Raw genomic sequence first — 27,625 nt, forward strand, 5'->3', positions numbered from 1 at the left:
AGCAGTGACACACAGTTTGACATTGAGCTGGGTAGCATGGATATTGGATTTTTCTTAAATGCCACCCAATAAAAGTCTATGGGTGGTCCTGCATAAGATGAAAAATGCGGCTTTGTGGTATTACCCTTAAATTCACGGTTAGATCCCAGAGGCTTTGACTGTGACTGCTTTAAGTTCCTCCTTCATCAAAACCACAGAGGAAACAGTTTTTACTGTCTCTTAAAATGAAACATCTCCAGTTATTATGCGGTCATATTTGTTTGTTTAGTTCCAGTTAAGACATATCTATAAAGCTCTAAAGACTGTTTTACTTGGAGAAATAAAAGGATGTTGCTCCTCTTGGAGTCAGGGCACCCCTGCATGCACAGATTAGATCAAGATGTTGGTTTGGAGAGAGGCCCTCACCTGCTCCACATTACTCTGCTGGGGAATCCTCTTAGACTTTACTGTTCCCTGCAGGACAGGAAGACAATAGAGGAGGAGATAAAAATGTGGTATCAGGCAAAGTCTGCTCTGTTTTTTATACCAGACGTCTTTGCCATGTGGAGACGAGCAGAGCTGGCTGGTGTTTGACTCCGTCTGCTTACATGCAGCACATGGAGCATCGGCATCATGAGTATTGACAGAGGCTCTCTGGTGCTGCAACAATGCAGGCAGAAAATTAACTAAGAATTATTTCGATAATCATTTCAAGTCATTTCTCAAACACAAATCCCAAACATTTACTGATTCCAGATCCACAAATGTGAGAATCTGCTGCTTTTGTGAGCCATTTTTCTCAACTTTTTGAAATTCTGTCAATTAATTAATGGATTTAGTGAAAAATAATCGGTAGACGGGTCCATAATGAAAACAACACTGAGGCTCCAAGTGCTGTCACTCAGGTCTGCATCCAATTTCATAAGCACAACTCATTTATCAGCTATTAAGTGTACGCGTAGATGAGCGCAGGAGCTGCATGTTAAAGGAGAGCTGCTCAGACGTAGCATGAAAAAGGCATGCTGATGACTGCATTTTGGGCTAACAGTTAGCCATTAGTCAGTTAATTATCCTTTTGATATGCTGCAGGTGTGCAACAACAACAAGAACTGTCACTGTGAGGCTCACTGGGCGCCTCCATTCTGTGACAAGGTGGGATTTGGAGGGAGTGTGGACAGCGGCCCCATCAGATTAGCGGGTAAGCTGCATCTTAAGTACACATCAAATGGCTGATTTATTGTAGCTTGGTTCATGTTATGTTGAAGGTCTGGGGCGTGGAATGTGCGAGCATTTCAACAGCAGTATATCAATGACTCCGGCTCTGAACCTTAGGAGTCCTAAAACTACCGTTTTCTCCCCCCAAAAAATGTTTTGTTTCTCTGCCGAAAACCACAGAGACTTTGAGGCTACAACATTAAAAAACATTAAAAATTGAAAGACAAGTCTGCAGGAATGTTTACAGAATCAGTCTGACAATTTCTCGTGCTAGAAGACTTTTATCACCGAGACAACCTGTTGTTGCCTCCTGTGTTTGTGAGCAGACAGCAGGAATCTCACAGTGGGCATCCTGGTGGCTCTCCTCACTGTGCTGGGAGCCGGCCTGATCATCTGCATCAAGAGAAAAACTCTACTTTCGCTGCTTTTCACCAGCAAAAAGAACCCGATTGAGAAGTTCAGGTGCATTTTTTTAACACAATAATTAAATATTTTGTAAAAATCATGGCGGGTATATGCACATAAAGTCTTCTTTTAATTCCAGATCTGTGAGTGCTGCAATCAGCAGACCCTCCGCTCCTAACCAGCCTCCATCAGTGAGCACGACGTCTCCATCTCGACCGGCCCCGCCTCTGCCACACGGCGCCATCTTCAAGGTCACTACACCACACGTCTTTGTTTCACAGCACCACTACAAACCCACAGATTACACATCTCATGCAGACAGTCAAGACTTTTGCACAGAGGATCACCGTCAGACGATCCGTGCTGCATAATATTCTTCACAAATCATTCCCAGCAAGATCGACGTGTTGTTTTCACACAAATGGCAGCTCATTCAAATCCAATTAAATCATCCCCCTCCATGTGGACATGTGGAGGAGGAAGTGATAGCGGCGAGAGCGTTGTGTTCGCAACACTTGAATACAGTTCTTGTCATTAACAGCTGCCTGTTACGAGAGAAACCGATTTATCCCCACATGAAGAATGTTGATGCGGTGGCTTACTCGAGATATAAAGTCATCCTGCTACTGATAATTGCGAGACAGAGCAGGGATTTTGCTGTAATGAGTTGTGTGCCTACACCGCTGTGTGCCTTAACTACTTTATTGCTGCCCTGACATGCTTCGTAATGGGAAGAGACCTGTGATCGACTGAATTAGAGCGGCTGAAATAAGAGGAGCTGTGTCAGAATTGACATTTGCGCTGCATGTTGGCGCACGAGTGAGGCAAGCTGTTGTGCATTACTGTGAGATCGGTGTTTTCGGTTTGGAGCATGTGGCTTTCATTTGGGGTCAACGGTAAGAAGAGAAAGGATGTAAGGCTGTTTGATGTAAGCACAGTGCAGGTGAGGTCATTTTCCAGTTGTCGGGAGCTGTGTTAAACCGCCGCATGAGCACATGTGTGCGTGCCTTTGTATGTGTTACACTGTGTGTTTTTGAGCTGTGCACATCTGGCCAGGTCTGCGTACCAGGCAGACCCTTGTTTTGGCCCTTTTCTACGTCTGATCTGTCTCAATGGGAGCGTGTGTGGGCTCTTTAGCTGTGTCCACCCTTGAATGAGGCCAGGCGGGTGCTTATGGCACAATCTTCTCTTTGATAGGTTACCTGAAGAGCAGTTGGGGATTAGCAAGCAGGCAAGTGGGAGCGTTTGATTTATACATCTTTGACAGCTTCAGGAAGAATGGCAGAGGAAGAGGAGGAGGATAACATGACTGTTTCTGATAGGAAGCAGACATTTCTCCTCTGACTGACTCTTCTGGCTCTGTCTTTCATCTTTCTGCAGCCTCCTCACCGGGGGCCAGAGGCGGTGCTCCCACCAGCCCCCTACCCCTCCCACAGCCTACGCAGACTGCCCCAGTGCCCTCCAGTTCACCTCAATCACCCCGTCCCTCTGTCTCTCACCCTGTCCCTCTCCCCTGGCCCTGTGCAGCCGAGACCCCCGGTGCCTCCACATCACATCCACGTCGCGCCCAGGGGGCCATCGTTTCGCAGTGCGTCACGCCATAACTCCTGCAGGATGGTCATGGTGAGTGAGTTCTCTGTTCCCTCAGTTGGAAACATTTTATTTGATGATGTTACTCACTGCAATTTCTCCACTGGCTCTGGGGAGCTTTTACTCACTACTACTGCCTATAATACCTAACCGGGGAAATGATGTTGTTCATTGCACCTTCAGACGGGTGTGATGTCGACCGTTTTCATGGTTCTTTTGTGTCTTATATAGTATATGCATGTTGACAGTTACACACAGTCTCATAAAATAACAAGGTTAACCCGGGAGCTAGCGTCATCCAAGCGAGACTTCAATTCTACAATACAAACCACCACATAAATAATGAAAATGGAGCCAGAGTTGCAGAGGGGGAAGACGGAAAAGATGAAACAGCAACCGAAGTGAGCAAGTAGTATGTCCAAATATCACAGGGTGGTAAATTTGCTGCCACTAGTATTCCATGGAGTTTAGTTATGGTATTGCAGGCTGTCAAAGCTGAGGGGAAGAGAAAGCCAGAGGTTCCTGGTGTTAAATCCCTCTCACTCAGTGATTCTCAAAGACTCTTATTTGCCTTTAATCCGGTTTGACTTGTACTCTGTGAGCAAGTGAGGCAGAGAGACCCAAAGAGACTGAGAGTGTGAAAAGACAGAAAGTGATAGAGAGAGGCTTGAGATAAGGGGTCAATCAATTAATCAAATGTAATCAGTACATTTTTTAAGGCAGAAACTAGTCTCTCAAATGTGTGGATTTGCTGCTTTGGGAAACTTGTTTCAGTCATTCTTTTTCTAGTTTTCAGACATTTGTATCGATTAATCAACAAAGAAATTAAGAGATGAATCACTTACTAAAAATAAACATTTGTTGCAGCCCTGAGCAAATAAATGAAGATGAAAAATGGGGAATTAGCTCCAGCCTGAAACTCGCCCGGAGTCGGCTGCAGTTTAAGGATTGCAGTCCAGCCTTTGAGGACAGCACTTTGGGGAGCTGAGGTCAAAGCTGTGCCACACCAGTTTCTGGCTAATTAGGGGTGTGTTAAACACATAGTGACATTCTAGTCTTGTCCAGATTAATGGAGGGGTCACAGAGGAGGTCTGCCTTTAAAACACAACACTGTTCCAGAGCTAATAAACATTATGACATGATGTTATAATATAATGGAATACATGAATATATCAGAATTCCATAAAGAGCATTACATAATTACTCTTTGTTCAAAAGATGTTTTTCATAACGCTCTATTACTGTACTTTCTTTACCGTTTCTTTATCAGGGACAGTGTGCATAGGGCACTGTAGAAACACATATAAGTGGCTAATAAAACATTACAATACGGTTGTAAACAGTGTTTACTAATGTAACTCTTGTGGGCACTCATTAGTGGAGGCTGGTGTAGTAACAGAAAATAAACGACAATATTGTATTGTAATACTGTTAAGGTATTAATATTTAAAAACATCCTTATATCTCCATGCAGCCACATTACAGTGTGTTAGAAATACTTTATTAAATGTTTATATAGTGAGTTTAAATTAGCTGGTTATCGCAAACAACACTTAAGAACATAAAGCAAAATACAGCATGCATGAAAAGTATATCACGTGCTCTGTCTGAGAATAAACACTGTGGTTTCCAGAGCCAGTTAAAGAAACACATCCGTTCAGTCTTGCGAAGGTTCTTCCGTGTCACACACCTGCACAACAGGTGAAGTTCAGCGGCTCTTGGCAGTGTTTCGTCTTCAGGAAGTAGACTTCCCCTCTCAGCTGCTTCTATTTAATGTCAAAGTGTGAAACTGAAAGTGATGCCTGTTGGCAGCAGACTTCACCGATATCTTTAGCAGCTGCTTGGCAGCTCCGTGATGGTGACAAAGCCCTTTTTTCTCCCCGCGGTGAAAGCTCTCTGCTGGGGGGCGTGGAGGCACTGTCTAATGGGAGAGCTTCACCTGATGGAGACAGCGGGGTTTTCTTTGGTCTGTGAGATGTGGGTTTAGTTATTCTAGGTTGAAGCTGCAGTAACATTTTGTGCCCATTATTCAGCGAATCAGACTTGTTTTTTTTTTCACATGCCTGCATTTCACTTTGCTCCCATTTGCTACTGCTCTGATATTTCTGGATGGAGCTCAAGTCGGCCTCATTGCATGACAGTATTGGCTGTCAGTGAGACGAATTTTGTGGCAATTACATAGTGCAGATTGTCATGATACTTGACCTTATAGTGTGCAAAGTAGACACATATCCTGCATTAGAGGCTGCACTGACAGCCTACAGTTTTCAGTGAAAACATTCAATTTGGGTATCAAATTCGACTTTGACAAAGGAATTGTGTTTTGAATAGGCAGACCCGATTCCACGGGTGAGTGAGGTCTGAGGCTCGGTTGTTTGGCTCCTTCCTCTCTGATGTTTGAGGAGGCTCCTCTCCAACCAAGCAGAAGAGGAGGAGGTGAATGGAGAGCAGATGGGGGTTAGGTAGCAGGCTTTTATCATGATCTCAGTCTTCTGAAGATTAAAACCACATGACAGTTCCTCTCATCACTAGCTGCTCGGGCAGGGCTGCCCCGACATGACAGGCAGGCACGAGCTGTTATTGTCCGAGCATGAGTGCCACCTGGTGGAGCTTCTCAGCTATTATTTCTGTGTGTGTTCCCCTGACAGGAGCTGGAGAAGCCGAGTCCTCCTCAGAAACCCCTTCCTGCTGATCCAAGGGGCTCTCGTCTGGTTCGAAGTCCCTCTGCATCGCAGGGTCACAAAGTAGTCCAAGGGCCCTCTGCTGTTTGTGGCCCTGCACCAGTACCTGGCGTCCCCAGACCTGCGCGCCCTGTCCCGCACCCCAAAAGGTGAGCTCCAGCCTTCACTGGGTTTATTTAAAGGCTGGCACTGGTAATCCCCCCTGAAAGATTACTGTTAATGCCACTTTTCTGTCTCTTCTAGACCCAGCCCCAAACAACCTCCAACACTACCAAAGCCTTGCATAATTGCCAACGTCAAATACAGCAGCTGAGACTTTGGCCGGACGGGACATTGTTGTGATAAGACACTAAGAAATTTGCACTACGAAAACCTTAAAAAGATGGCGGCTTCTCCGAGTTTTGAATCAGGAGATCCGCTGTGTCCCTTTGGTGCTCTGTCTCTGAATGGTGCTACGAGTCTGAGCTCAGGTACATGTAAAGTATTTATATTGTGTATTTATTGCCACGCAGTGCACTGTGCCAGACACTTTTACTACACGGTAGCAACTTTTTTTTTTTTTTTTTTCATTTTGTCGTTGCATCAGTTTCATCAACTGATCTTTATCATGGCTGACGACAGGAGATTTAAAACATGAAAAATGTCTGTGAAATGTTTTTGCCAAATGCGTTTTAACGAAGGGAAGCCTTTACATTATGGTTTTGTTGCATATGCTGCAGGAGGAGCTGACAAAAAGAGTACTGTGCAATGACAGATGAGAACAGAGAAAGCTTCAGATAATTCATTTGGAACCCAGCGGGGTTTTTCTTGAAGGGTAATGCTCCCTGTAGCAGCTTTGAGCCAGTCTGACGAGGCTTGAAACCACCGCAGAGAAAGGAAAAGAGGTATTACTGCAAAAGTTCTGCAGCGGGGGAAGAGGGGCTTGTTTTTCACAGACGGCTGAAGTTCAGGTCTGTTTCCTCTGAATTTATATTTCGGGAAGGTAACAAGTATTGAATTGTGAAATGTCACTGATTTGCCATTTCCGTTTCATTAACAAGCCCCGAGAAGCTCACTTGAGGGATCCGCCGTATGAACTGAACAAGGATCTAAAATGAGCCGAGATCAAGGAAGCGCTCATCCCTCAGAGAGAGTAAACTCCTCTGAAATACCGCTCTGCGAAAAGGTCATGTGTGTTTTTGCGTATTTCCCTCTGTGCCTGTCTACACCGAGGACTCTGTGTGAATCTCTGTGATCAAATCGTGGGACCGCTGAGGACTTCAACGCTGGGGGCCGTGCAGGCGTGTTGGAGGCGTCACATGCAAACAGCCGGTGTCTGGCTGCGGCGTTCATGAGCGGATTTGAAATCATGCTTTTCTGTGGCGGGAAAGGACAGATTCACGTGACAAGGACGCACCCGCCGCTGAACTGAAGTTCAGTGGTTGCTCCGTGCAGGCCGAGCCACCGCGAACTGTGGCAGTTATTCATTTTCTAGTTTTTGTACCTTTTTCATTTGGCTCGTGAGATTAGTTTTTTAAAGCCAATCTGCGTACATGCCAGATACAAAATCCTGCATAAATTGGATTTGTGGTCATTTAACAGTGTTTTATTCATTTTGCAGACTTGTTTTACCGGATTGCAGTGCAGCAGATATACATTCACACCGAGCAGCATTTCCTTTAAGCACAGCTCTTGTTCACAGATATGTAGGCTGAAAACTGACTTTGACCTTTTGTTACTTTTGATACTGTTATCTTTTTAATACTGCACTAGTTTGACATCCATCGCTTTGATTACTTTGCTTTTTTCAATGCTTTGTGTCCATGTACTAATAGACAGTGTTTGAGTCTGTATGTTATGTCCATATGTTCCTCAAATCTTGTGTTACAGGTGAACACATTTCCATGGACAGTGCTTGTTTTTATATTGATTGTTTGATACATCATATGTAAAGAAAACACTTAAAGTGTCAGTGTCTGGTCATGGTATTTTGAACACTCAAGCAGTATCAGTAAAGCTGTTTTTCAAACACTGCAGAACATCTTTGCTATTGATCTTTGTGCCAAGTCTTTTTTTTTTCTTTTTTTTTGCACAGCATGCAAGTGAAAAATCAATCATATGACAGGAATGATTATTTCTGTGTAGAAAAAAGACTTTAGAAATAGAAAACACAGTCTACATGCACACAAACAAGGGCAATTTCTCTTCAGCAGTCCTACTTTGTAAGAATACAAAGGCAGATTTCATGTTTTCTCCAAACCAAACCTTTTTCTCAAGAGCCTCTTACATTTCTTTCAAGCCTGAGCCAAATTGCAACCACGAGATTGAATCCGGAATACAGAAATATGTAGAATTTAACTTTATTTTCAGACACGTTTGAGGTTTCAAATTGGTTTATCACATGACACTGACGTCTGAAGCCTCTTACCTTATTTCGACAGTCTGAGCCTTTCTCTGAAAGCAATTTGACGAGGTCTTTGTGAGGGAAACAAACGCTGCTTCAATCATTGCAGGTGTGGGACTGCGTTCACTGTTGCCTGTCAGGATTCGCCGGGCGGACCCAGTGGAGTGAAGTGTGTGGTGATTAAAAGGATGCTTGATAACAACAGGATGTGGGGAAAAAATCCTTTGCTAATGAGAAAATGAAGCAGGTCCACATGATAACAAGGACACACAGCCTCAGACAACATCACCTAATTACAGAGCTGAGTCGCAGCTCCAGACCCATTTTGTTTGTCAAGAGACGAATGCAAAGGCCAAAAACACTTTGTCAAGACGAGGCATGTCAGCTGACTAAATGCTGTGTTGAGTGCTGAGTGTTTGAACTACACTTGAGTGTGATGACCTACAGTTGTGGAAGAAGCGCTCAGATCCTTTACTTCAGGAAAAATAGAAATAGTGTAGTCTACAAATACGCTGCTCAAACAAATTAAGGGAACACTTAATCATCGCAGTATAACACCAAGTCAGGAAGCACAAGTGATTGAGACTCAATTACACCTGCTGTGGTGCAAATGAAAGTGACAACAGGTGTACTGGTTTTGCACGTGGCAATTGCTCTCTCCTTATGCTTCTTCTCTATCTGCTCCTTTGTGCGAGGAGGAACAGGAGGAGCACGGCCAGAGCCCTACAAAATGACCTCCAGCAGGCCCAGAATCATAATGATGTGATGTGTAACACTTCCACCAAACACACATGGTGGATTTATTTATTTTCAAGTGGCATGAGAAAACTGTAGCCAAAATTCATCCGACTTATCCAGACATTCCTCTGCAAATACGATGCTGATTTTTTTTTTTTCTTTAACTCTGCCATCTAGATCATATTTGTGCAGGTGTTGCTGCACAGTAGCCAAACAGGGGTTTTGATTTGGCTTTCTAGCAATGAGCAGATCTCCTGGATAGTTTTCTTGGTCTTCTAGACCTCCACTGTCTCCACTGTCTCTGTTAATTGTCGTTTCTTAACTACATTATGATGAAACAGCTACTTGAAAGGCTTTGCTGTCTTTTTGTGGCCTTCTCTTGCTTTGTGGGCATCAGTTATTTTAATTTTCAGAGTGCTGGGCATCTGCTGAAGAGAGCCCATGACTCACAGTGTTCATACAGCTTTGAAATTTGCACCACGTGATGACTGTGAACAAGCCATATCCCTGACAAACGGAAGTCTAAGAGCTCATAAATCTTGGGGTGCCCTAACTTTTGCATGGTGCTCCTTCCCTTTTTTCACTCTGAAATTGCACAAAACAAAATAATGCACTAATGTTGCTTCAGATGTTCTTAACGTTACGTCTTTTGGAGCTCACTCCATCCTCTGCTCACTTATCGCAGACACATAACCTTTGACCGGTCGTGCCAAACTTTTGCATTTTTTGAGGACATTTTTTTCTGTTTGTTCATCTGTATACATTTTTGTGGGATCATTAGCATGAATCCTCGCTGCTGTACACGTGCTCCTCTTGGATAAGCAGGTGATTATGAGGGGCTGGTGGAGAGCTGCTCTGCTCGTTCGTGAATGTGAAGCTCGGTGCGAATCAAAACACGTGTGAAGCCACGCTGGAGAAATTACGCGCCTGTGCGCACTGCGCGTCAGGCAGCCCCAAACAGAACTACTTCAAACTTTGAACAGCTTCATGAATTTCAGCAATCCAGAAACCGAGATTATGGTCATTTATGACTCGCACTGGCCAAGTTAGCGCATGTAGGATATGCTGTAGGACAGACTGGATGGAAACTGATCGGTTTTTGAGTATTTCCGATAAAAACGAAATGGACCCGTAGCTGAAGTGGGAGGAAAACCTTTGCGCGTTCTTGTCCGGATCAACAAATATATGTATGTGTGATGTCGGAGGTGAATAATTCAGCAGAGCCTGACATTTTCCCTGAAAGTGAGGAATGTCCTGCCGAAGATGCATTTGGCTTTGGGGATGATCTGGAGTTAAATCAGTTCGATGGATTGCCTTTTTCCTCACGTTACTACAAATTACTAAAAGAGAGGAAGACTCTGCCAGTGTGGAAGGTGAGGTGCGAGTTTGAAGATGCTCTGGCCAACAACCAACTGCTTATTGTGTCCGGGACAGCAAAGACTGGGAGGAGTACACAGGTAAGACTGTATATGCTCAATAATTTGAAAGGAGGACTGTGGAGGGATGAAAAAGATGTTTTTCAGAGAGTTTTCATTAAAGAAAAGCTGACATTCAATCAGGATTCATTTCTGAGGCAAGTAGAAGCTTCAACTGTCCTCATCTACTCCTCATTTTGGGGTTTTGTGTGCCCCATGAGGCATTAGAATTGAAGAATAGTTCCTCTCCCTTTACTTTTTCTCTGCTCGGGCACATGTTGACCTCTTCAGACCCAAAGCATAACCCAATTGGTATGACTTGCATGCAGCTTGTTGCCACATGCTCCAACCTACTCAGTCAACAGCAATTTTGAGAGGTCTGCTCCCCTTGATTTGATTAAAATGTGAAGCAAACCCTTTCAGTTGTGTTTTTCTGCCTGACATTGCTATCTGTTGAACAGCACATCCCCTCTCTCTGACACATTATGGATTCCTGTGACATGGAGTTTTTGACATGTATGGAAGAAGCACCATTATGTGAGCTTGTGTGAACAGGCTGCCCAGCTCAGCAGATGCTGTTGTGTCACAGTGAGGCTGTCCAAGCTCCTGCCTGACAGTCGAGCTTCACAAAGGCTCCAGCCCGGGTGTTAGGGGACCTCCTGCTGCTAAGCCCTGATCCGCTGGAGCCGCCTCATGCTGCCAAAGCAATTTTGCATTATGAGCGATAATACCATAGGATATGTCCTGTCACTGTTTGTTTTGCTGTGTGCTTAAACAAAAGCTGTTGGTACGACCCTGAAAGGATGCCTGCCGCTGAAAGTTTATCTGAATGGAAAATGTTCTTTTTAATGGAGAACTAGTGCTGAAGTACCATAAAGGCATTCAATGAAGTGTGAGAGGTGAAGAGCATTTATTCCCTTTCAGATCCCTCAGTGGTGTGCAGAGTTCTGTCTGTCTGTCCAGTACCAGCACGGCATGGTTGTGTGCACTCAGACCAACAGACAGCAGGCCGTGGATCTGGCCTTATGCGTGGCGGATGAAATGGATGTCAACATAGGTCACGAAGTGGGTTACACCATCCCTCTGGAGACCTGCTGCTCCTCCGACACTGTTCTGAGGTCTGTTGATGAGCTCTCGGTCTGTCAGTTTCACAGCCAGCAGCAGCACGCTTCAGCGACATTTTAATGTCATCCACAAGCCAACTCTGTCACTCTTAATCTTTTCCTTTCCTTGCCTGTGCTCCTCCATCATGGATTTCACACACACACACACACACACACACACACACACACACACACACACAAGCACAAGACTGTGCTAGATGAAGTGGGCAACTTTCAAGTCATAGGATATTAAGTTCATTGGCATATTAAAAAAAATGAAGTTAAATAATCATTTATTTCACTTGCTCTATCTTCTCAAATGTTTTAGCATAATATCATTTGATAAACCTTTCAATGGTTTTAAATGAAGGCATGAACACACCAAACCTCAACAGGGATCATGTTTTGCTACTCGCCATAAGTCAGTTTGCCCACTGATGAGGTCTTTAAAGCAACATACTCAAGCTATTATCCTGAAGGTGCAACTTATGGCCCTTACATAGTGTTGTTTTATAACATTAAGCCCTCTGATTTGTCTCTCAGGTACTGCACTGATGATATGCTGCTGAGAGAGATGATGTCAGACCCTTTTCTGGAGCACTACGGGGTCGTTATCATCGACCAGGCCCACGAGAGGACAGTCAGCACAGACATACTCCTCGGTCTCCTCAAGGACATCCTGCTGCAGAGGCCAGAGCTCCGAGTGGTGGTCCTCGCGATGCCGCCCATGACTGACAAGCTGCTGAGCCACTATGGCAGCATCCCGCTCATCAGTCTGGAGGCCTCAGCTCCTCCCGAGGTGGTCCACAGCAGCAGCGGCAACAAAGACTACTTCTACTCAGCGCTGAGACTGGTGCTGGAGATCCATCGGACCAAAGAGGACGGAGATGTTGTTGTGTTTTTCGCCTCAGCTGAGGTGAGAGATTGCTTTTATTATGGGTGGTTTCATTGGACCAAAGCTAAGACTGCTTGTGATACTTTGCTTGTGATGTCTTCTGCAGGAGGTTCACTGTGCCCACAGCATCCTTCAGAGAGAAGGCACCAGGCTGGGAGTGGAGCTGGGCCAGATGGTGCCCGTGGTCCTGTGCCCAGGCCAGGGAGGGCAGCCGCCTGATCCGACTGAGCGGCCAAGCTCCGAGAAGTCCAGGAGGGTTTTCCTCTCTACACAAAAGGGGGAGGACATGTGGTGGCCCACAGAGTGCATCAACTTTGTCATCGACACAGGAGTCCAGAAGAAGATGGTAACTTATTTATAACAAAACATCTTGAAATATCTCCCTGAAATGAGTAATGTGCTGATATTAGTTGACATTTGGTTTGGACTTTGTAGGTGTACAATCCAAGAATAAGAGCCAACTCTGAGATACTTCAACCCATCAGTAAATGTCAGGCAGAGCTACGTAAGCAGCTGTCTGGACCAGCAGGTATGTTTCACAACACTTGAGCCAGTCTGGAGGAACAACTTCAGACTCGATCATCTTGTTGCTCGACTACAATTTAGTTCCATTTATTCCCCAGGTAAATGTTTCTGCCTGTACCCAGAGGACAGCCATCTCCCTGCAGAGACCTCCCCACAGATCTTGGAGTCCAACATCACACCAACAGTCCTCTTCCTAAAAAGGACTGCGATCGCCGGCCTCGGACAGTGTGATTTCATCGACAGACCAGGTTAGCCTGCTCGTGGAACATACACAAGGTTACGACTGAAACATAATGTACGGAAACAAGCGTTTTTATTCTCAGGTCGCTGGTTCCCACAATCTCTCTCAGCCCAAAACCCAGCGGGAGAGGTGCATGTGGGAGGGTTTTCCTGGCTGGAGGAAGTACAGATGAATTTGCTCTGTGTAGCTCTTTGGGCCCAGTCAGCCATGATTTAGCTGAGCTGACAGGACCCTGCTACTAACTATTGTCTGAGCTCTGACCCACCCTAACACGAACAGAACGGGCTAAAAGAGGCCAGCTCATTAACGATTACAACATGTCTCGTTAGGGCAGCACCAGGCAAGTACAATGAAGAGGAAGCACAGGTCAAGTTTACTGTAATATCTCCATATTCTTGCAGAATTTGGCTCTGAAATTACTTACCCATAAATGCATAAATGCGGGAAATGGAAGCTTAAAGGCTCCAGGTGTAAGATTTTATGTGATCAGAGCAACTTTCTAATTATTTTTGATGGAATAAGTTGATCTTTGTGGAAAAATTCCACCATCTTGGTGAGAATTGATGCAGGTGTTTTCAGCCCATCTCAACCCGTCTATCATAATCTATCATACTGTCATGTCATGTTTGGATACTACCATTAGGGGGCATTTGTAATTTTCAGATTCTGTAATGGTTTTAAGCGAATCCACACAAAAAAAATTACCCTGAGCAACTAACAACACAATATTTGTCACAGAGATCAGACAATTTACTATTTGCACAACAGGGATTCTGTCTTTTTAATTAATGGAATTTATGCATCAAACTCAAGCTGCTTCATTCCTTTCTTCAGATCCCGAGGGTCTCATGCAGGCGTTGGAGGAGCTGGACTACCTCGCAGCTTTAGATGATGATGGCAACTTGTCTGAGATCGGCATCATCATGTCTGAAATCCCTCTGGACCCTCAGATGGCCAAAGCGCTGCTGGCATCCTGCGAGTTCGACTGTGTGAGTGAGATGCTGACGATCGCAGCAATGCTGTCAGGTACGCGCCATGTGTTTAACTTCATAATCAGAATAAGACTTCTTACAAGTACTCCTTATGAGTGAAGAGCCTTTAATTGGTTTTGCACATTCACCAGATGGACATTGTGATAGCAGCTCATGCAAAGCCAGTTTCTCTCAGACACTGAACCAGATGGTCTTTGGTAAGAGTGGCTTGTCTCAGTGATGCTGACCTTGTTGTTTCCTTGCCTTTTAGCGCCGAGCTGCTTCCTGGAGCCACCTGCCGGCATGACCCACGAGGCGGTCCAGTGTCACAGAAAGTTCCAGCACCCTGAAGGCGACCACTTCACCCTCATAAACATCTACAACGCCTTCAAGCAAAGCCAGAGAGAACAATGTACGCCGCAGTTAGTGAACAGAAAGAAATCTATACCTCAGTGAATTTTTAAACATGCTGCACCATAGCGACATAATGCTTCACAACAAAGGAATTCATAGAATAGAATATGTATAAATACACAAAAATAGGGAAGGGAAGCTTGATTGAAATGTAGTTTATGGGCCTCCTCCAAGCTGATCATTTTTTTAAATGTAGATTTAAGCACCCAGTTTCAAGGCAGGCCTGAGTTTGATCCAAATACTGCTTCACTGTATGTTTCAGACTTCAGTGTTGAAAAGTGGTGCCAGGATTATTTCCTGGATCACGCGGCCCTGAAGACGGCCGAGGCCATCCGATCAGAGTTGACCGACACTCTGAACAGGATTGAGCTTCCCATCTCTGAGCCCTCCTTCGGGACCAAGACCAACACCCACAACATCAAAAGGGCTCTGCTGGCTGGGTTCTTCATGCAGGTATGTGGGAGCGAAACGTCGGCGTTAATGAATGAACCTGCAGCAGTTCACCTGAATTCAAGTCTACGGCCTCTCCTCCTCGTAGATCGCTCGAGACGTGGACGGATCGGGAAACTACTTCATTCTGACGCACAAGCACGTGGCCCATGTGCACCCGCTCTCCAGCTACGGGGCTCAGTCGCACAAGCTGGGGCTGCCGGAGTGGGTTGTGTTCCACGACTACACCCTGTCAGAGAACAACTGCATGAGAACAGTCTCTGAAATTTCCCCTCAAGCGTAAGTCAAACCCTTTCCAGGCCATTATTAGATATGCCATGTGTACAAGCAGATTAAAATTCTCGTGGCTTATGTTTCCATGCGCCACACCGGTGGGACAAACATGTTTTGATTGTTTTTGTTGTGACAGTAAAGCTCAGCCATGTGGTCAAATTTAAATCTTTTAAATCCTCTTAAAATATGTAAGAAAAATACGCATTAAAAATATTACTTGTTTTTCAACTGTCATTTCTGAAAATTTCATTTTAGGTTCATTCAAATGGCTCCGCTGTACTTCTTCTACAACCTGCCCCCCAGTGAAAGCAAAGACATACTGCAGGACATGCTGGACCCGGACAGATCCAGAAAGCGTAAAGACGAGAAACAAAACGCCGCCGCGATCAGCAGCGACGCCGACAGCGGCTGCGCGGTGGTGCCGCAGACTTACGACAGATGTGTGATTCAGTGATGTGAAATGCTAAACGGGGAAACGTGGGCTGTAATCTTATCACCAAATGTGTTTATGCTTGTAAAATAATTAGTCGGTGCAAACCAGGGACTGTAATATTAAGTTATTACATTGTTTTGATGGTCAAATGCACACGAGCAAAGGCGGCTGACTCTCCCACAGGGTGAGGGTGTTGTCTAGTGAGCTGACAATAGTAGGAAATAACCGTTTAGTATTTGTGGTTCCGCTCTAAGTTTTCTCCCTTATCACCTTTTTCCCTGCAACACCGTCTGTGTGAAAATCTAAGTATCCTGATGCCTGCTTCAATTTTTAGACTGTAGCCATCAGCAGAGGGCCCTCAGATGGATGTCATCTGTTGCGCTTCTTTGAAGGGGGAACAAAAAAAAAAAAAAACCCTGCGCACAGAACCATGAAAGATCCAGATTCAAAGAGATGGTCCAACACTTTGATGCATGTACAAGCTGCTGGAGGCCATTTTTCACCTAATTCCTTTATTTCTTATGCAAAGCTTTTGAGAGGTGCTGGTATACCTTTCAGGTTAATGCCGTATGTGAGGTGTTGAGGCTGGAACATTATGTATGAATCTACATGCTGCCAGATTAAGAGAGCAAATGTTTGTCAAGGCATGTGGACACATAATGCATTTATTATTAGTCAGTGGCAAGGGATCTACAGAAATGCATTAATGGAAAATCCTGGACCCGATAAAGCCTGTTTAAGATTCTGCTCCTGTGTGTGTCAACAATCCAAATTTGTGGCATTATACCAAGTTATGTCATGGAGGACGGCGTAGACGAGTTTTACCGATCAGTAATTTGACTTGATGCTGCATCCCTCCATCCTCCATCTGCTCACACTGGATTCCAAGCTCACATATCAGCTGTTGTCATTAACACGAAGCATTTGTCATATTCAACTGTCTTGGTTCATAATCTTGTAATAAAAATCTTTAAGAAAAATACGACTTGGTGCTGTATTTCTACTCCTATTCACGTGATAAAACGGCTGTATATGTCTGCAGTATATGTGTAAAGGAACCAGGAATTGGTTTAAAAACTGCACCTGTAAAATAGCTTTAAACAAAATTACTAAATGTCAGGCTTATAATACTGGCACTACAGTTGCTGACGGTATCAAAACATTTTCTCATCATGTAGCAACAGTATGCTGCACCGTTTCCAGGAGCCTGAAGGTCTTCAGTGTGTGCATAGGTGTCGTAGTTTATTACAAGGTTCACACAGTTAGGTATTCTTTGAGTTTGTCCATAATGACAGGCATTCTGTCCGCTGGTACCAGCATCACTGTCCTGAAAGGTTTCATGGGAACGTCGTCGAACGACCACCTGCCGCTCAGACAGGAGTCTGCCTCTTCCTGGACCGAGTAGTGGAACTTTATGATGGCTTGCTGTAAAGAGAACACAGACAATGTTTGAATCTGGCATGAACACAAACACTGTTTGAGGCCATTTGTTTTAGCTCAGTTCACACCTACGGAACTATTAAGTGTTACTATCCAAATACTGTTTTTATAGTCAGACTCTGCTTGCATTTACCTCATAGAAGAATTCCTCCTCTGCATTGACAAACATGTATTCCTCTTTGGGAGCTCCTCCTCTGGCTGGAACACTCTTGCTTGCCTCTTTGCAGGTCTTGCTGATCATCAAACAATAGTGACATCTCCCACTGGGCTTATTCGTCCTCTGAGCTTCAGCTATTTCTTCCCTGGAGGACAGAAGTTCTTTAAGTTTTTTTTTTTTTTGCACAGAATACTTTCAAAAGGCTGCTTCATTATTGACCATGAACCATGTAGCAAGCTTTTCATTTTTCTAGTCAAACACAGAAGCACTACAGATACTCCTTCAGCTACAGAATCATGAGCTATTATTCCAGATATAAACGCATTCATAAAAAGCAGTTAAGTCCTCTTCAAAGTTTTTTTCCCTTAACAAAGCACCATCAGGTCACGTATCCATTTCAGTCAACAACAGAGCTTCAACAATGCACTTCAAACAATGTAGAGAGGCAAATGGCCCATTAATCACCCTGATTCAGGGTTCAGACGTAGTCTGACTGCCACCTTCACAAACACAAAACACACAACTGTGGATACTTCTTCCAGGATGATGAAGCTCTGGCTCTATCGAGATGTAACTGATTTAAAATGCTTACTGAACGCAGTACCCGAACATGAATTTCAATTTGAATTGAACATGACAAAACTTACAAGTATGCACATGCACTACGACCACATATGCAGAAGAACTGAAATGCATGCAGCAAAAAGAGCTGCAGCACGAGCAGACTCTCTCAACAGATACTGCTGTATCTACAATTGCAAGAAGACATGTCTTTAATGTTGTATTTCAGAAGTGGAGCCTGACCTGTATGAACTGCTGCTGTAGCTGCTTTTAACAGATTTAACATGATTCATGGTACATTTTCTCCCTGAAAGGAAATACTGAGGAGGACGTAAGGGGACAGAGCAGAACTCACTGGAGCTGTTTGTGCAGTGGCAGGGCGATCTGTGGGGGCACGTTGATGAAGCGCTCACTCAGCAGCAGCCCCACAGGTTTGCTGGTGTCGTTGAGGATCTGCTCTAGCTGTTCAGTCACGCTGTGGGTGGCGTTCTTCTCACACTGATCCACGATCAGCTCCTTCACTTCCTCCACACATTGCACACCCTGCCAACAGCATCAGAAGGAGAAATGTTTAATGCACCAGCATTACGTTCCAACATCATCAGAGCCCCAAGTGGCCAATTAGTCTGTACGGCTGGTGCGTGCCAGCGGTGTTACCTTTCTCTCTGTGAGGTTGAGCATAGTGATGAAGCCAAACACTTCATCTGGATCGTCATCATCGCTGTCCTCTGGCACATCGGCTTGCTGGAGCAAATGAAGGGACGAGTGAGTACATGTTAGAGCTGAGAAGTCAGCTGCTAAATCTGAGATGAGATGAAACTATTGAGTCATTCACCCTGATGACACTTCCAACATGATTCTGCTGAATGACGATGTCTGTCATCTCGGATGTGTTTACATGCGCCTTCAGGAAGACCTGTATTCAAACATAACAGACGTCGGTATGAGGCCATGCGTTGGCCCATCACGTGACATATGAATGTGACAATTTAGATGCAACGCATTAATATTGCCCCAAACCTGTTGTAAGAGCTTCTTGATGCCATTGAAGTCGCTGGCGGATATGGCGTGGGCTTCGAAGTCCACCACTACTTCCTGAATGTGGACCAATAACAAAGCAGAGAGCAGTTAACAACATCAGAGAGCTGCCTGTCTTTCCGCATGGAAAGCATTTAATTTCGTGTACTTTTTGGTACTTTAATCGAGTAGTTACTTCATGTACTTTTTGGGTGAATTAGTACTTTTAGCTTCACTCAAGAGGCATTTTTGACGTGCACTGTAAAAATACGTTCAGTACTTATTACCGAGTAGACTAGAAGAACCATCATATCTCGATAAAGTTGCTAAAAAAAACTGGGCTAACCAGTTTAATTTGTTTAGTAACACTAATCTCTTCAATTCCGACTGACAGCAACGGTAATTATGTGTGCCTTCCTGCTACCATTAGCCGACAACTGAGTTAGCTAGCTAACGAGCTAGCTAGCACGGCCATACATAGCAATAACATTCAGTGTATGTTCTTTTACCTCATTGATCTCCTCCTCTGAAGCCTCGCTGTCCTCCTCCCCGGAATCATCATCCTCCTCCAGACTGTCATCGGAGCTGTTCTCGTTTTCCTCGGGATTTTCACCCAAACCTACAGCTCTCCTCTTAGCTGAAGAAGCCATGCTGCAAACAGCCAACACGCGTGTCAACTGAGTGGGCGGGGCAAAGCGTAAAGTTCAGCCACAGAGCGGTAGGAAAGTGAAGCGCTGAAGCCGCCATTATGGCTCCAAACCTGAAAGACTTCCGACTTGCCGTAGCAGCCTTCGGAGCCGCAATGTTAGCTTGTCGCCCGTTGGTAAACTGGAATGTACCATTTCAGAACAAGGGGATCATGATTATTTAAACTGTGCCTACGTTATTGTTTTACCGTAAAAAATAGGCATTGATCTTATGTAATGAAATTACTTATTAGGATTCTTTGGGAATGAATCATGTTTTTCACATATAATTTTATTCTATGAGATATTTGTCAATATTCATTGTTACGTTTCCCCTTCTTGACCGTGGCTGAAGTTGTCATTCACCCAGCAGCAGGAACAACTCAAGGTACATGAATTTCGTGCAATATTTTATCCTTTTTAAAATATCCCTTGCAGTTTATATTATAGTGCGACACAAGCAAGATGCACGAGTTGCTTATATCACCTTATTATTACGAGACATTACAGACAGGTTCTACGAAGGGGAAGGCTAACGTTACTGTAGTTAAACTGTCATCTTGAATGTCTTGCTAATGTAAACAACAAAACATAAGAAGGCATTAGCCGTGTTGTAGTTACGTACATACTGCACGCAGTCATCTAGCAAATGTGGTATTGTTACTCTGCATCTGCTCCTCATGTACAGTCCAATAATCGTGACTAACCCGTTTTGTTATCAGGAGGTTGCACATGACAGTTTTAGGGTGTAGCTTAGCTTGCTGTGCCTTCCCACCCTCTGTCCGCAGTGTCACTGCAGGTTTGACAGCAGCATCACTTTCCACTCTGGTTTGTGCTCTTGTGTTCCTCCATATTTATTTTATTGATCCAGTGTTTTAAGGTTTCTGTCAAGATGCACGTACTGCTTCTCAAAGAGCCAAGAGAAGGAGACTCTGGACCTGATCCTTACATTAAGGTAAGTACACCTGTTTTTAACAATACTGTGTTCACACGTGTATTCTCAGCAGCTGTCAGGACATCACTCCACTTTTAATTCTTTGCATTTCATTGCAAATTTTGATAATTTGTTATTTTGATCCCACAGGAGCTGGCATCACACGGACACAAAGCGACCTTAGTTCCTGTGCTATCTTTTAAGTTTGTCTCATTGAACACTTTGTCAGATAAGGTAAACTCCGTTGTTACAGTATTGAATTCTTATTTGTTTCATTCTTGTATTTTCACATTTATTGCATCATGCATTTGTTGTTCAAGGTGTCTTTCTATTTCAGCTGTTCCAACCTGAAAAACATGGTGGTCTTGTGTTTACCAGTCCGAGAGCAGTGGAGGCTGTGAAGATGTGCTTAGAAGCAGAGGAAAGAAGGGAAGGTGAGATGAATCAACAGTACGGCATCCAGCACCTCACTCATACATTATCCATCAACTCTGTGTGTTTCTGGACTTAGATTTCAAACAGTTTCCTTGATTAAATGTCATCCTTTTCCTAACGATTCATTCAGAATGGAACAGCTCTGTGAAAGACAAGTGGAACACCAAGTCCATCTATGTGGTCGGGAAGGCCACTGCTGCATTAGGTGAGTCTGTTTTCTTTCATTTTCTTTTCCACCTTTGTGCTTTTCATGTGTCCTCGCTACGTTAATGCTCAGTGTATAGCAGGCACCTGGAGCTGTGGTGACAGAAGTGTGTGAAGTGATGTTACTGCCTTCAGGTATTTGGAAATAGGTTTGTGCACAGGTGACAGTTTGCTGTGACAGACAGCAAATATTTGCTCTTTAGAAAACAAGCAGGTGCTGCACCTTCCTGCCGTGTGCTTTACCTTCTGTCTTTGGTGACTGTTGATCTCTTTGTTGTCACTTTTATGAGTTTAGCTATTGAATTATGATGTAGACCAAATGATTTCTTTGTAAAGTTTTGCTGATATCAGCATATCCTTTTTGTGTTTCTTTCCTGCACAGTACGAAATCTGGGTCTGAACCCTTTAGGCGAGGACACAGGGACAGCAGAGGAGCTGTCACGCGTAATCATTGAACGTACGATATGATTTCATACTTCGCAGATCAGTTTAATAGAAAATTTATGACCACTCTGATAACAAATATGACCTTATATTTAATTCTCATCACAGGAGAGGACACAAATATTCCACCATTTTTCTTCCCCTGTGGCTCAATCAAAAGAGAAGTGTTGCCTACGGCTTTAAGGGACAATGGTGAGCATTTTCCCTTGTTGTGCCTCACGATTAAAAGTCAAGGTGATAAAGGTCCCACTGGGGTTCCACTAATTATAAAATAATAATTGCGCTACCTTTATCACGGCGGGAATCTGCTTCTTTGTTTCCAGGAGTGCCCCTCGAGACTCTGACTGTCTATCAAACAGCTGAACATCCAGATCTGGAGAAAAATCTGAAGAACTATTTCACCGAGCAGGTAAAATCCCACTCCGACTGCATTTTAGGTAGTTAAAAAAACAAAGCGTCTGTTCATGAGTCTGTGCCTTTACAGGGCACTCCAGCCTGCATAGCTTTCTTCAGCCCATCAGGAGTGAAGTTTTGCCTGGAAGTGGTGCGGAGGCTGTCAGGCGAACAGCTGACTCAGATAAAGGTACAGCCTCCTCGCGCGTAAAGCGATGCATGAATCTGCAGCGCGTTAGATCTTCACTGACAGTCGCTTGTGCTTCTTTGTTCCCAGTTTGCAGCCATAGGGCCTACGACTCGAGACGCTATGACAGCAGAAGGTCTGTGTGTCAGCTGTGCTGCAGAAAAGCCAACAGCTGAACACCTGGCAGCAGCGATAGCCAAAGCTCTACAGTAACCACCCGCAGGCTCTTCACTCCATCCACTTTATCTTCTCTCTGTATGTTCTGTGTTATTTAGATGTATATGTCTGTTTTACTTTATTGTTCATCTTACCACTTTTATTTCATCCTATTTGCACAAAGAAAAAGTAGCTTTTTGTGCCATAAAGGCCTCAAAAATGTATGTGAATATAATTAGAATTTTATTTATGTTAAGCTTGCTCAACAAAGTCAATGTGGCATTTATTTTTTGCAAATAAACTTGGGTCAGAGGGATGATGCGGAAGGTCGTTATTCATTGTGTGCGTGTCCCATTCGAAACAGGTGCTGGCAGAACCGTTATTGTCCACATGAAAGTGAAGGTTTTAACTTCTTGTCACAGGTCAACAGCAGTCCATTGAAAACCAATGGAGCATGAATAACACACCCATACAATTCAGTCAAATTGAGCTGTTGGAGACAGTAAAGACGGGTTTACTTTTCACGCTAAGCTGAGGGAAGGGGGTCGCACCTTTAGGTGGGTGTGGACGGCTCAGGGTCGGCCTATAAAACACTGCTGCTTCTTACTTGCCGTCATCTCACTTGTATATAGTCACACGAGTACACTGACGCCACGATGCTGACTTTGATCCAGCTGATAACTTTGCTTTTTTGGACGAGCATTAGCTCAGCTAATGCGGAGAGACTTTTCCATAATCGGGATCATTCTGACATGCAGACCCTTAGTTCTCACCAAGCCGAGGTTATAACAGACAAGTCCACTGCAGAGGTAAAAATCTCACCATTTTTCCAGGCGACCTCGACATTTTACAAGTGATTCAAGGAACCATGTAATGTAACCCATGTCTTTTTGTAGTTATTTCTCTCTAGATATGGATTCATTAAGCCAGTGAACTGGGAGGAGATCCAGTTCGAAGATTCGGATTCCTCTTTTAATGATGACTTCCTGGATGACCTTCAAGACATGATCCAGGAAGGAACCCTGGGGCATCATTCAAGGGATGCTCCTCGGGATGACCACAGCGGTTTAAGGGACAGCCGAGCGTTTATTTCAGCACTTGAGGAGTTTCAGAGGGTGTCGGGCCTGCCTGTCACAGGTGTGTTTGATGAGGCCACCAAGGCGGCAATGAACAGACCGAGGTGTGGAGTCCCTGACAAGGAGACAGACCTGAACGCCTCCGCAGCACCTGAGAACAGGAGTGCCTCAGATGCTGCAAACAGTTCCAGTGACACATTTAATGAGACTGACAGTAACAGCACAGCAAGCAATATAACCAGGGACACTTCTTTTGGTACTGTTAACTCCTTTGAAGATGACATATTCAATTATAATGACACAGAAAGTGTTCTCACAGCCATTTCTAATGACACCAGCAGGAATTACACAGAGGACTTATTTGATCCCATTTTAAATAACACTTCTCTAAACAGCTCCCATGCCACCAACATGGACAATCAGACAGTGAATAACAGCGTGAACGTCCGTCAGAGCGAAGCAGTGCGACGCAGGAAACGTCATCTGGCCGCTCTTGTGTCCAGAAACAGACACAGGAGAGATCTGAGTGAAACGGGGTACATGGCTTTTTCTAAGAGAGTGTTGAAATGGAGGCTGATAGGAGAGGGCTACAGCAGTCAGCTGTCGATTGAAGACCAGAGGTACGTCTTCAGACTGGCCTTCAGGATGTGGAGCGAGGTGTCTCCGCTGGAGTTTGTGGAGGATACTCACTCCCCACTGGAGGATGTTGATATCAGGCTGGGCTTTGGCACAGGTGGGTCAGATCTGATACACATGACACTCATTATAACATATTTTCAGAGAGAGTGCATAAGCTTATTTAATGTGACGTCTTGCTATAAATCAAACGACCCAACGGCATACACAAGTACAGCTGAAATGAGTTGTCTGTTCATCAATTAGTCGACTGACAGACATTAGTTTGCGACTACTTTGAAAGTAGTAGTAGAAAGTACTTTCATGCAAAAAAAAAAAAAAAATAGACATGGTTCCAGTTTCACAAATGTGAAGACTTGCTGTTTTTCTGTGGAACTATTGCATTACTTTTCACACATAAAGCACAGTTTCCTGATTCTATTTACATACTTTAACTTAAGTATTCAATGCATGGCGTCTGCTTGTCACAGAGTATATTTACAGTGTGATGTTTGACCTTTTACTTAAGAAACGGATCTCCTCCAGCACTACAGAAAATACATTTAAAAAAAAAAAAACAGCACCTCCTAAAAAGTGCATCTATAAAGTGATCAAATTAAATCATTTCATTCAATATCATCTATAGCTTTAATATTAAGAAATGTCATAGCTATCATCAGTGTTGCACAGAGCAGAAATATGTTGTTTTTGTGCACTAAAGCTTTTATGGCTTTACTGTAAACTATGCACATTATACTATAAGTGACATGTTGCGCTGTGTGTACATAATGTTTTATTCAAATTCACAGAGAAATCAAGGTATTTTTTTAAAATCCCATACCACCATATTCCACACAGGAAGGCATCTGGGTTGCAATCAGAGGTTTGATGGCACTGGTCATGAATTTGCCCACGCCTGGTTCCTGGGGGACATACACTTTGACGATGACGAACATTTCACTGGTCCCAATGCTGGCACTGGGATCAGCCTTCTCAAAGTAAGCAGAAATCAGCATGAGGCGTCATAACTGAAAAGAGTTGCGGCTCATTCACTCTGACATTTTTGATTGCTTTCTCTGAGGTGGCGGTTCATGAGATCGGCCATGTTCTGGGTCTCCCCCACATCTACAGACCTGGCTCTATAATGCAGCCCAGCTATCTGCCTCAGGAGTCAGGCTTTGAGATGGACTGGATGGACAGGAAAGCCATACAGCACCTCTACGGTAACAGCACCATCTAGTGGACGGATACATAAAGAAAGAGCTAGACTCAGGTTTATTTCCTCATAATTAATTTTTAATTATGCGCTTTCATTTGAACCCAGGGGGCTGTAAAGGTCGATTCAGCACAGTATTCGATTGGATCAGAAAGGAGAAGACACCCTACGGGGAGGTGGTCGTCCGCTTTAACACCTATTTCATGAGAGACGGCTGGTACTGGCTCTATGAGAACAGAAATAACCGAACACGTTATGGAGACCCAGTTGCACTGCAGATTGGCTGGCGTGGAATTCCCATGGATGGAGTGGATGCTTATGTGCATGTGTGGTCCAGGAAAAGAGATGCTGTTTACTTCTTTAAAGGTAAACCTAAAAAAGTACTGAACTACATATGTGAATACTGCATATACAGACATATACTGCAGTTTTCCAGTGGGATAATCATTTTCATATAATAGCTTTAAAGATATATTTAATGAATGCTGTCTTTGTGTACAGGCACGCAGTTCTGGAGGTATGACAGTAAGAATGACCAGATGTTCAGACAGGACCCTGAAGGTCACCGCTATCCGAGGTTGATCTCTGAGGGTTTCCCGGGGGTGTTCAGTCCCATCGACACGGCCTTTTATGACAGGAGGGACTCCCGCATCTACTTCTTCAAGAACACTCTGGTAGGAATTGCTTTCCTTTTCTTCTCTTCGACACGTGCAGGTGGCATAGGACAGATGTAGATCACTTTATCAGGAACTTTATGTTCTGCATAATCACTTAATAATTTTGTGGCCCTGTCTCATAACTGGACCATCTGTCAATCTAAATAAATCTGTTAATAACTCCTTCAGTTGTGATAAATCAAATTAATACAAGCCAAATGACTCACAGAAAACCTGGGAGGAGGACTAATTGTTGGTTTCTGGGCATATAATGAAGCTGTCATAGTCTGCCCTATACTAAGGGAACCGAGAGGAAACATTATGCACAGTGGGTACTGGTGGACAACAGCTAATTTTTGCCCTGGAGCCACCTCTAAAATTATATTCTGTGTCTGGATTAATTGTCATTACAACTACTGTTTCCTTGTGTGATTTGTGTTCTAACAACAGTAGCTTGCAGGAAAAGTGGAGGAAGCTTGAACACATGAAAGCCCAAGCTAATTCATTGTTTCTCAGCATTACGAGGGAACACACGCATGCAAACAAACCTGCCACACATCCTCTGTGATTTGCCTGTAATTGAATTGATTGATGAGGCAAAAGCGATTATCTGTTCAAACAGGTGTACGCCTTCGACGTGGAAGCCAACAGCTTGGCAAGAGGCTTCCCCAAAAACATCAGAGAAGTTTTCCCTGCAGTGGAGAGCGGAGACCATCCAGATGGCAACATCGACGCTGCCTACTTCTCCTACACCCACAATGCCATCTTTCTACTCAAGGGCATGCGCTTCTGGCAGGTGGTGGGCAGCCGCAAACGCTGGCACCGGCCCTCTCTGCCGCGAAATGGCCTGCTGCCACACAAGGAGGTGGATCAGCACTGGTTCGACATCTGCAACGTTCATCCCACCGCGCTCAGACTAACTCGCTGAGGTGGCTGGGATTCATTAAACCCCACTGATGTGTCCTGATATGGTCTACCGATTGACCTGTTGTGCGTACGCATGTTGTCATATGTGTGTAGACATCCATTATCTTCGTTTGTGTGATGTTTAACCGTAATTCAACTGGATATTTCTGCTGGCCTGTTGTCAGTTAGGTGTGTTATTAACATACCAGCTGCTCTGTCTGTCTCTCACTTTGAGGTGCCAAATGCATATTGGCATGAAATCAATCCTTAAGGACCTCATATGATCAAGATATTTAGAGCATTTGGGAGCGTAAACTTATTTATAGAATGTTTACTTATTCTTCATGCAGACACCTTTTTTCCTTATGGATATGTGTAATGTAGCTGATCAGAGTTTTGTTGAGCTGCTTCCTTTAAAGTTTGATGTGTTGAAGTGCACTGTGGAGAAATCGCTTTCAAATGGCATGCTTACAAAGAGAGGGGATGTTTATGCAAAAGCATGAAATGATATACTGTATGCAATACACATCTTGTGAACTATGGAGAGACTTCTCATGTCAGATGCATTGGATTTATATCTTTTGAAGAAACATGCATAAAAGCGTCCGAGCTATTATGCATGTATAAAAATGGAAATTTATTCCGAAGACTGAGAGTGGTTTCTGAGTAAATGTACAGACTGGAAGCAATTTGACATAAGAATAGAAAAAGAAATGTTACATAATGATGCAAAATGTATATCATCAGAAATATCGCACAAAATGGATTAACATTCACTCAGATGCAAAACACTGTTTCTTATTTGTGCAACATGTTTCTGAGATGGTTGCA

At 44.0% G+C, this 27,625-nt stretch overlaps 4 protein-coding genes across 4 annotated transcripts in view; 3 read left to right on the forward strand and 1 right to left on the reverse strand.

The window, feature by feature from the left end:
• Window positions 1-7,901, forward strand: part of adam12a (ADAM metallopeptidase domain 12a) — a 72,387-nt gene extending 64,486 nt beyond the window's left edge. Inside the window, exons 18-23 of the mRNA XM_076760773.1 lie at window positions 1,069-1,177; window positions 1,521-1,656; window positions 1,739-1,850; window positions 2,980-3,222; window positions 5,838-6,019; window positions 6,114-7,901. Of these exons, the coding sequence (XP_076616888.1) occupies window positions 1,069-1,177; window positions 1,521-1,656; window positions 1,739-1,850; window positions 2,980-3,222; window positions 5,838-6,019; window positions 6,114-6,183 (852 nt within the window). The 3' untranslated portion in view covers window positions 6,184-7,901. The remainder of the gene's footprint in view (window positions 1-1,068; window positions 1,178-1,520; window positions 1,657-1,738; window positions 1,851-2,979; window positions 3,223-5,837; window positions 6,020-6,113) is intronic.
• A 2,056-nt stretch (window positions 7,902-9,957) lies between these two features.
• dhx32a (DEAH (Asp-Glu-Ala-His) box polypeptide 32a) lies at window positions 9,958-16,231 on the forward strand. The gene is made up of 11 exons (XM_076760711.1): window positions 9,958-10,448; window positions 11,331-11,524; window positions 12,053-12,425; window positions 12,511-12,750; window positions 12,840-12,933; window positions 13,028-13,177; window positions 14,005-14,196; window positions 14,413-14,553; window positions 14,818-15,008; window positions 15,094-15,284; window positions 15,534-16,231. The coding sequence occupies exons 1-11, from the start codon at window positions 10,188-10,190 to the stop codon at window positions 15,730-15,732; spliced, it is 2,226 nt and encodes a 741-aa protein (XP_076616826.1). The 5' UTR covers window positions 9,958-10,187; the 3' UTR covers window positions 15,733-16,231.
• bccip (BRCA2 and CDKN1A interacting protein) lies at window positions 16,208-19,726 on the reverse strand. Its single transcript, XM_076760712.1, has 7 exons — window positions 19,396-19,726; window positions 18,890-18,964; window positions 18,705-18,785; window positions 18,527-18,613; window positions 18,225-18,412; window positions 17,285-17,453; window positions 16,208-17,136 (listed from the first exon to the last, which is right to left on the reverse strand). The coding sequence occupies exons 1-7, from the start codon at window positions 19,534-19,536 to the stop codon at window positions 16,966-16,968; spliced, it is 912 nt and encodes a 303-aa protein (XP_076616827.1). The 5' UTR covers window positions 19,537-19,726; the 3' UTR covers window positions 16,208-16,965.
• Window positions 19,727-19,969: 243 nt separating this feature from the next.
• On the forward strand, window positions 19,970-27,266 carry LOC143338604 (matrix metallopeptidase-21-like). Its single transcript, XM_076759131.1, has 15 exons — window positions 19,970-20,527; window positions 20,657-20,740; window positions 20,844-20,940; window positions 21,072-21,146; window positions 21,528-21,602; window positions 21,698-21,781; window positions 21,913-21,998; window positions 22,074-22,149; window positions 22,260-22,305; window positions 23,236-24,134; window positions 24,875-25,014; window positions 25,098-25,239; window positions 25,341-25,598; window positions 25,734-25,906; window positions 26,511-27,266. The coding sequence occupies exons 1-15, from the start codon at window positions 20,465-20,467 to the stop codon at window positions 26,814-26,816; spliced, it is 2,604 nt and encodes an 867-aa protein (XP_076615246.1). The 5' UTR covers window positions 19,970-20,464; the 3' UTR covers window positions 26,817-27,266.
• The last annotated feature ends 359 nt before the right edge of the window (window positions 27,267-27,625 follow it).

Source organism: Chaetodon auriga, chromosome 20 (assembly GCF_051107435.1).
Source record: "Chaetodon auriga isolate fChaAug3 chromosome 20, fChaAug3.hap1, whole genome shotgun sequence".
NCBI lineage: Eukaryota > Metazoa > Chordata > Actinopteri > Chaetodontiformes > Chaetodontidae > Chaetodon > Chaetodon auriga.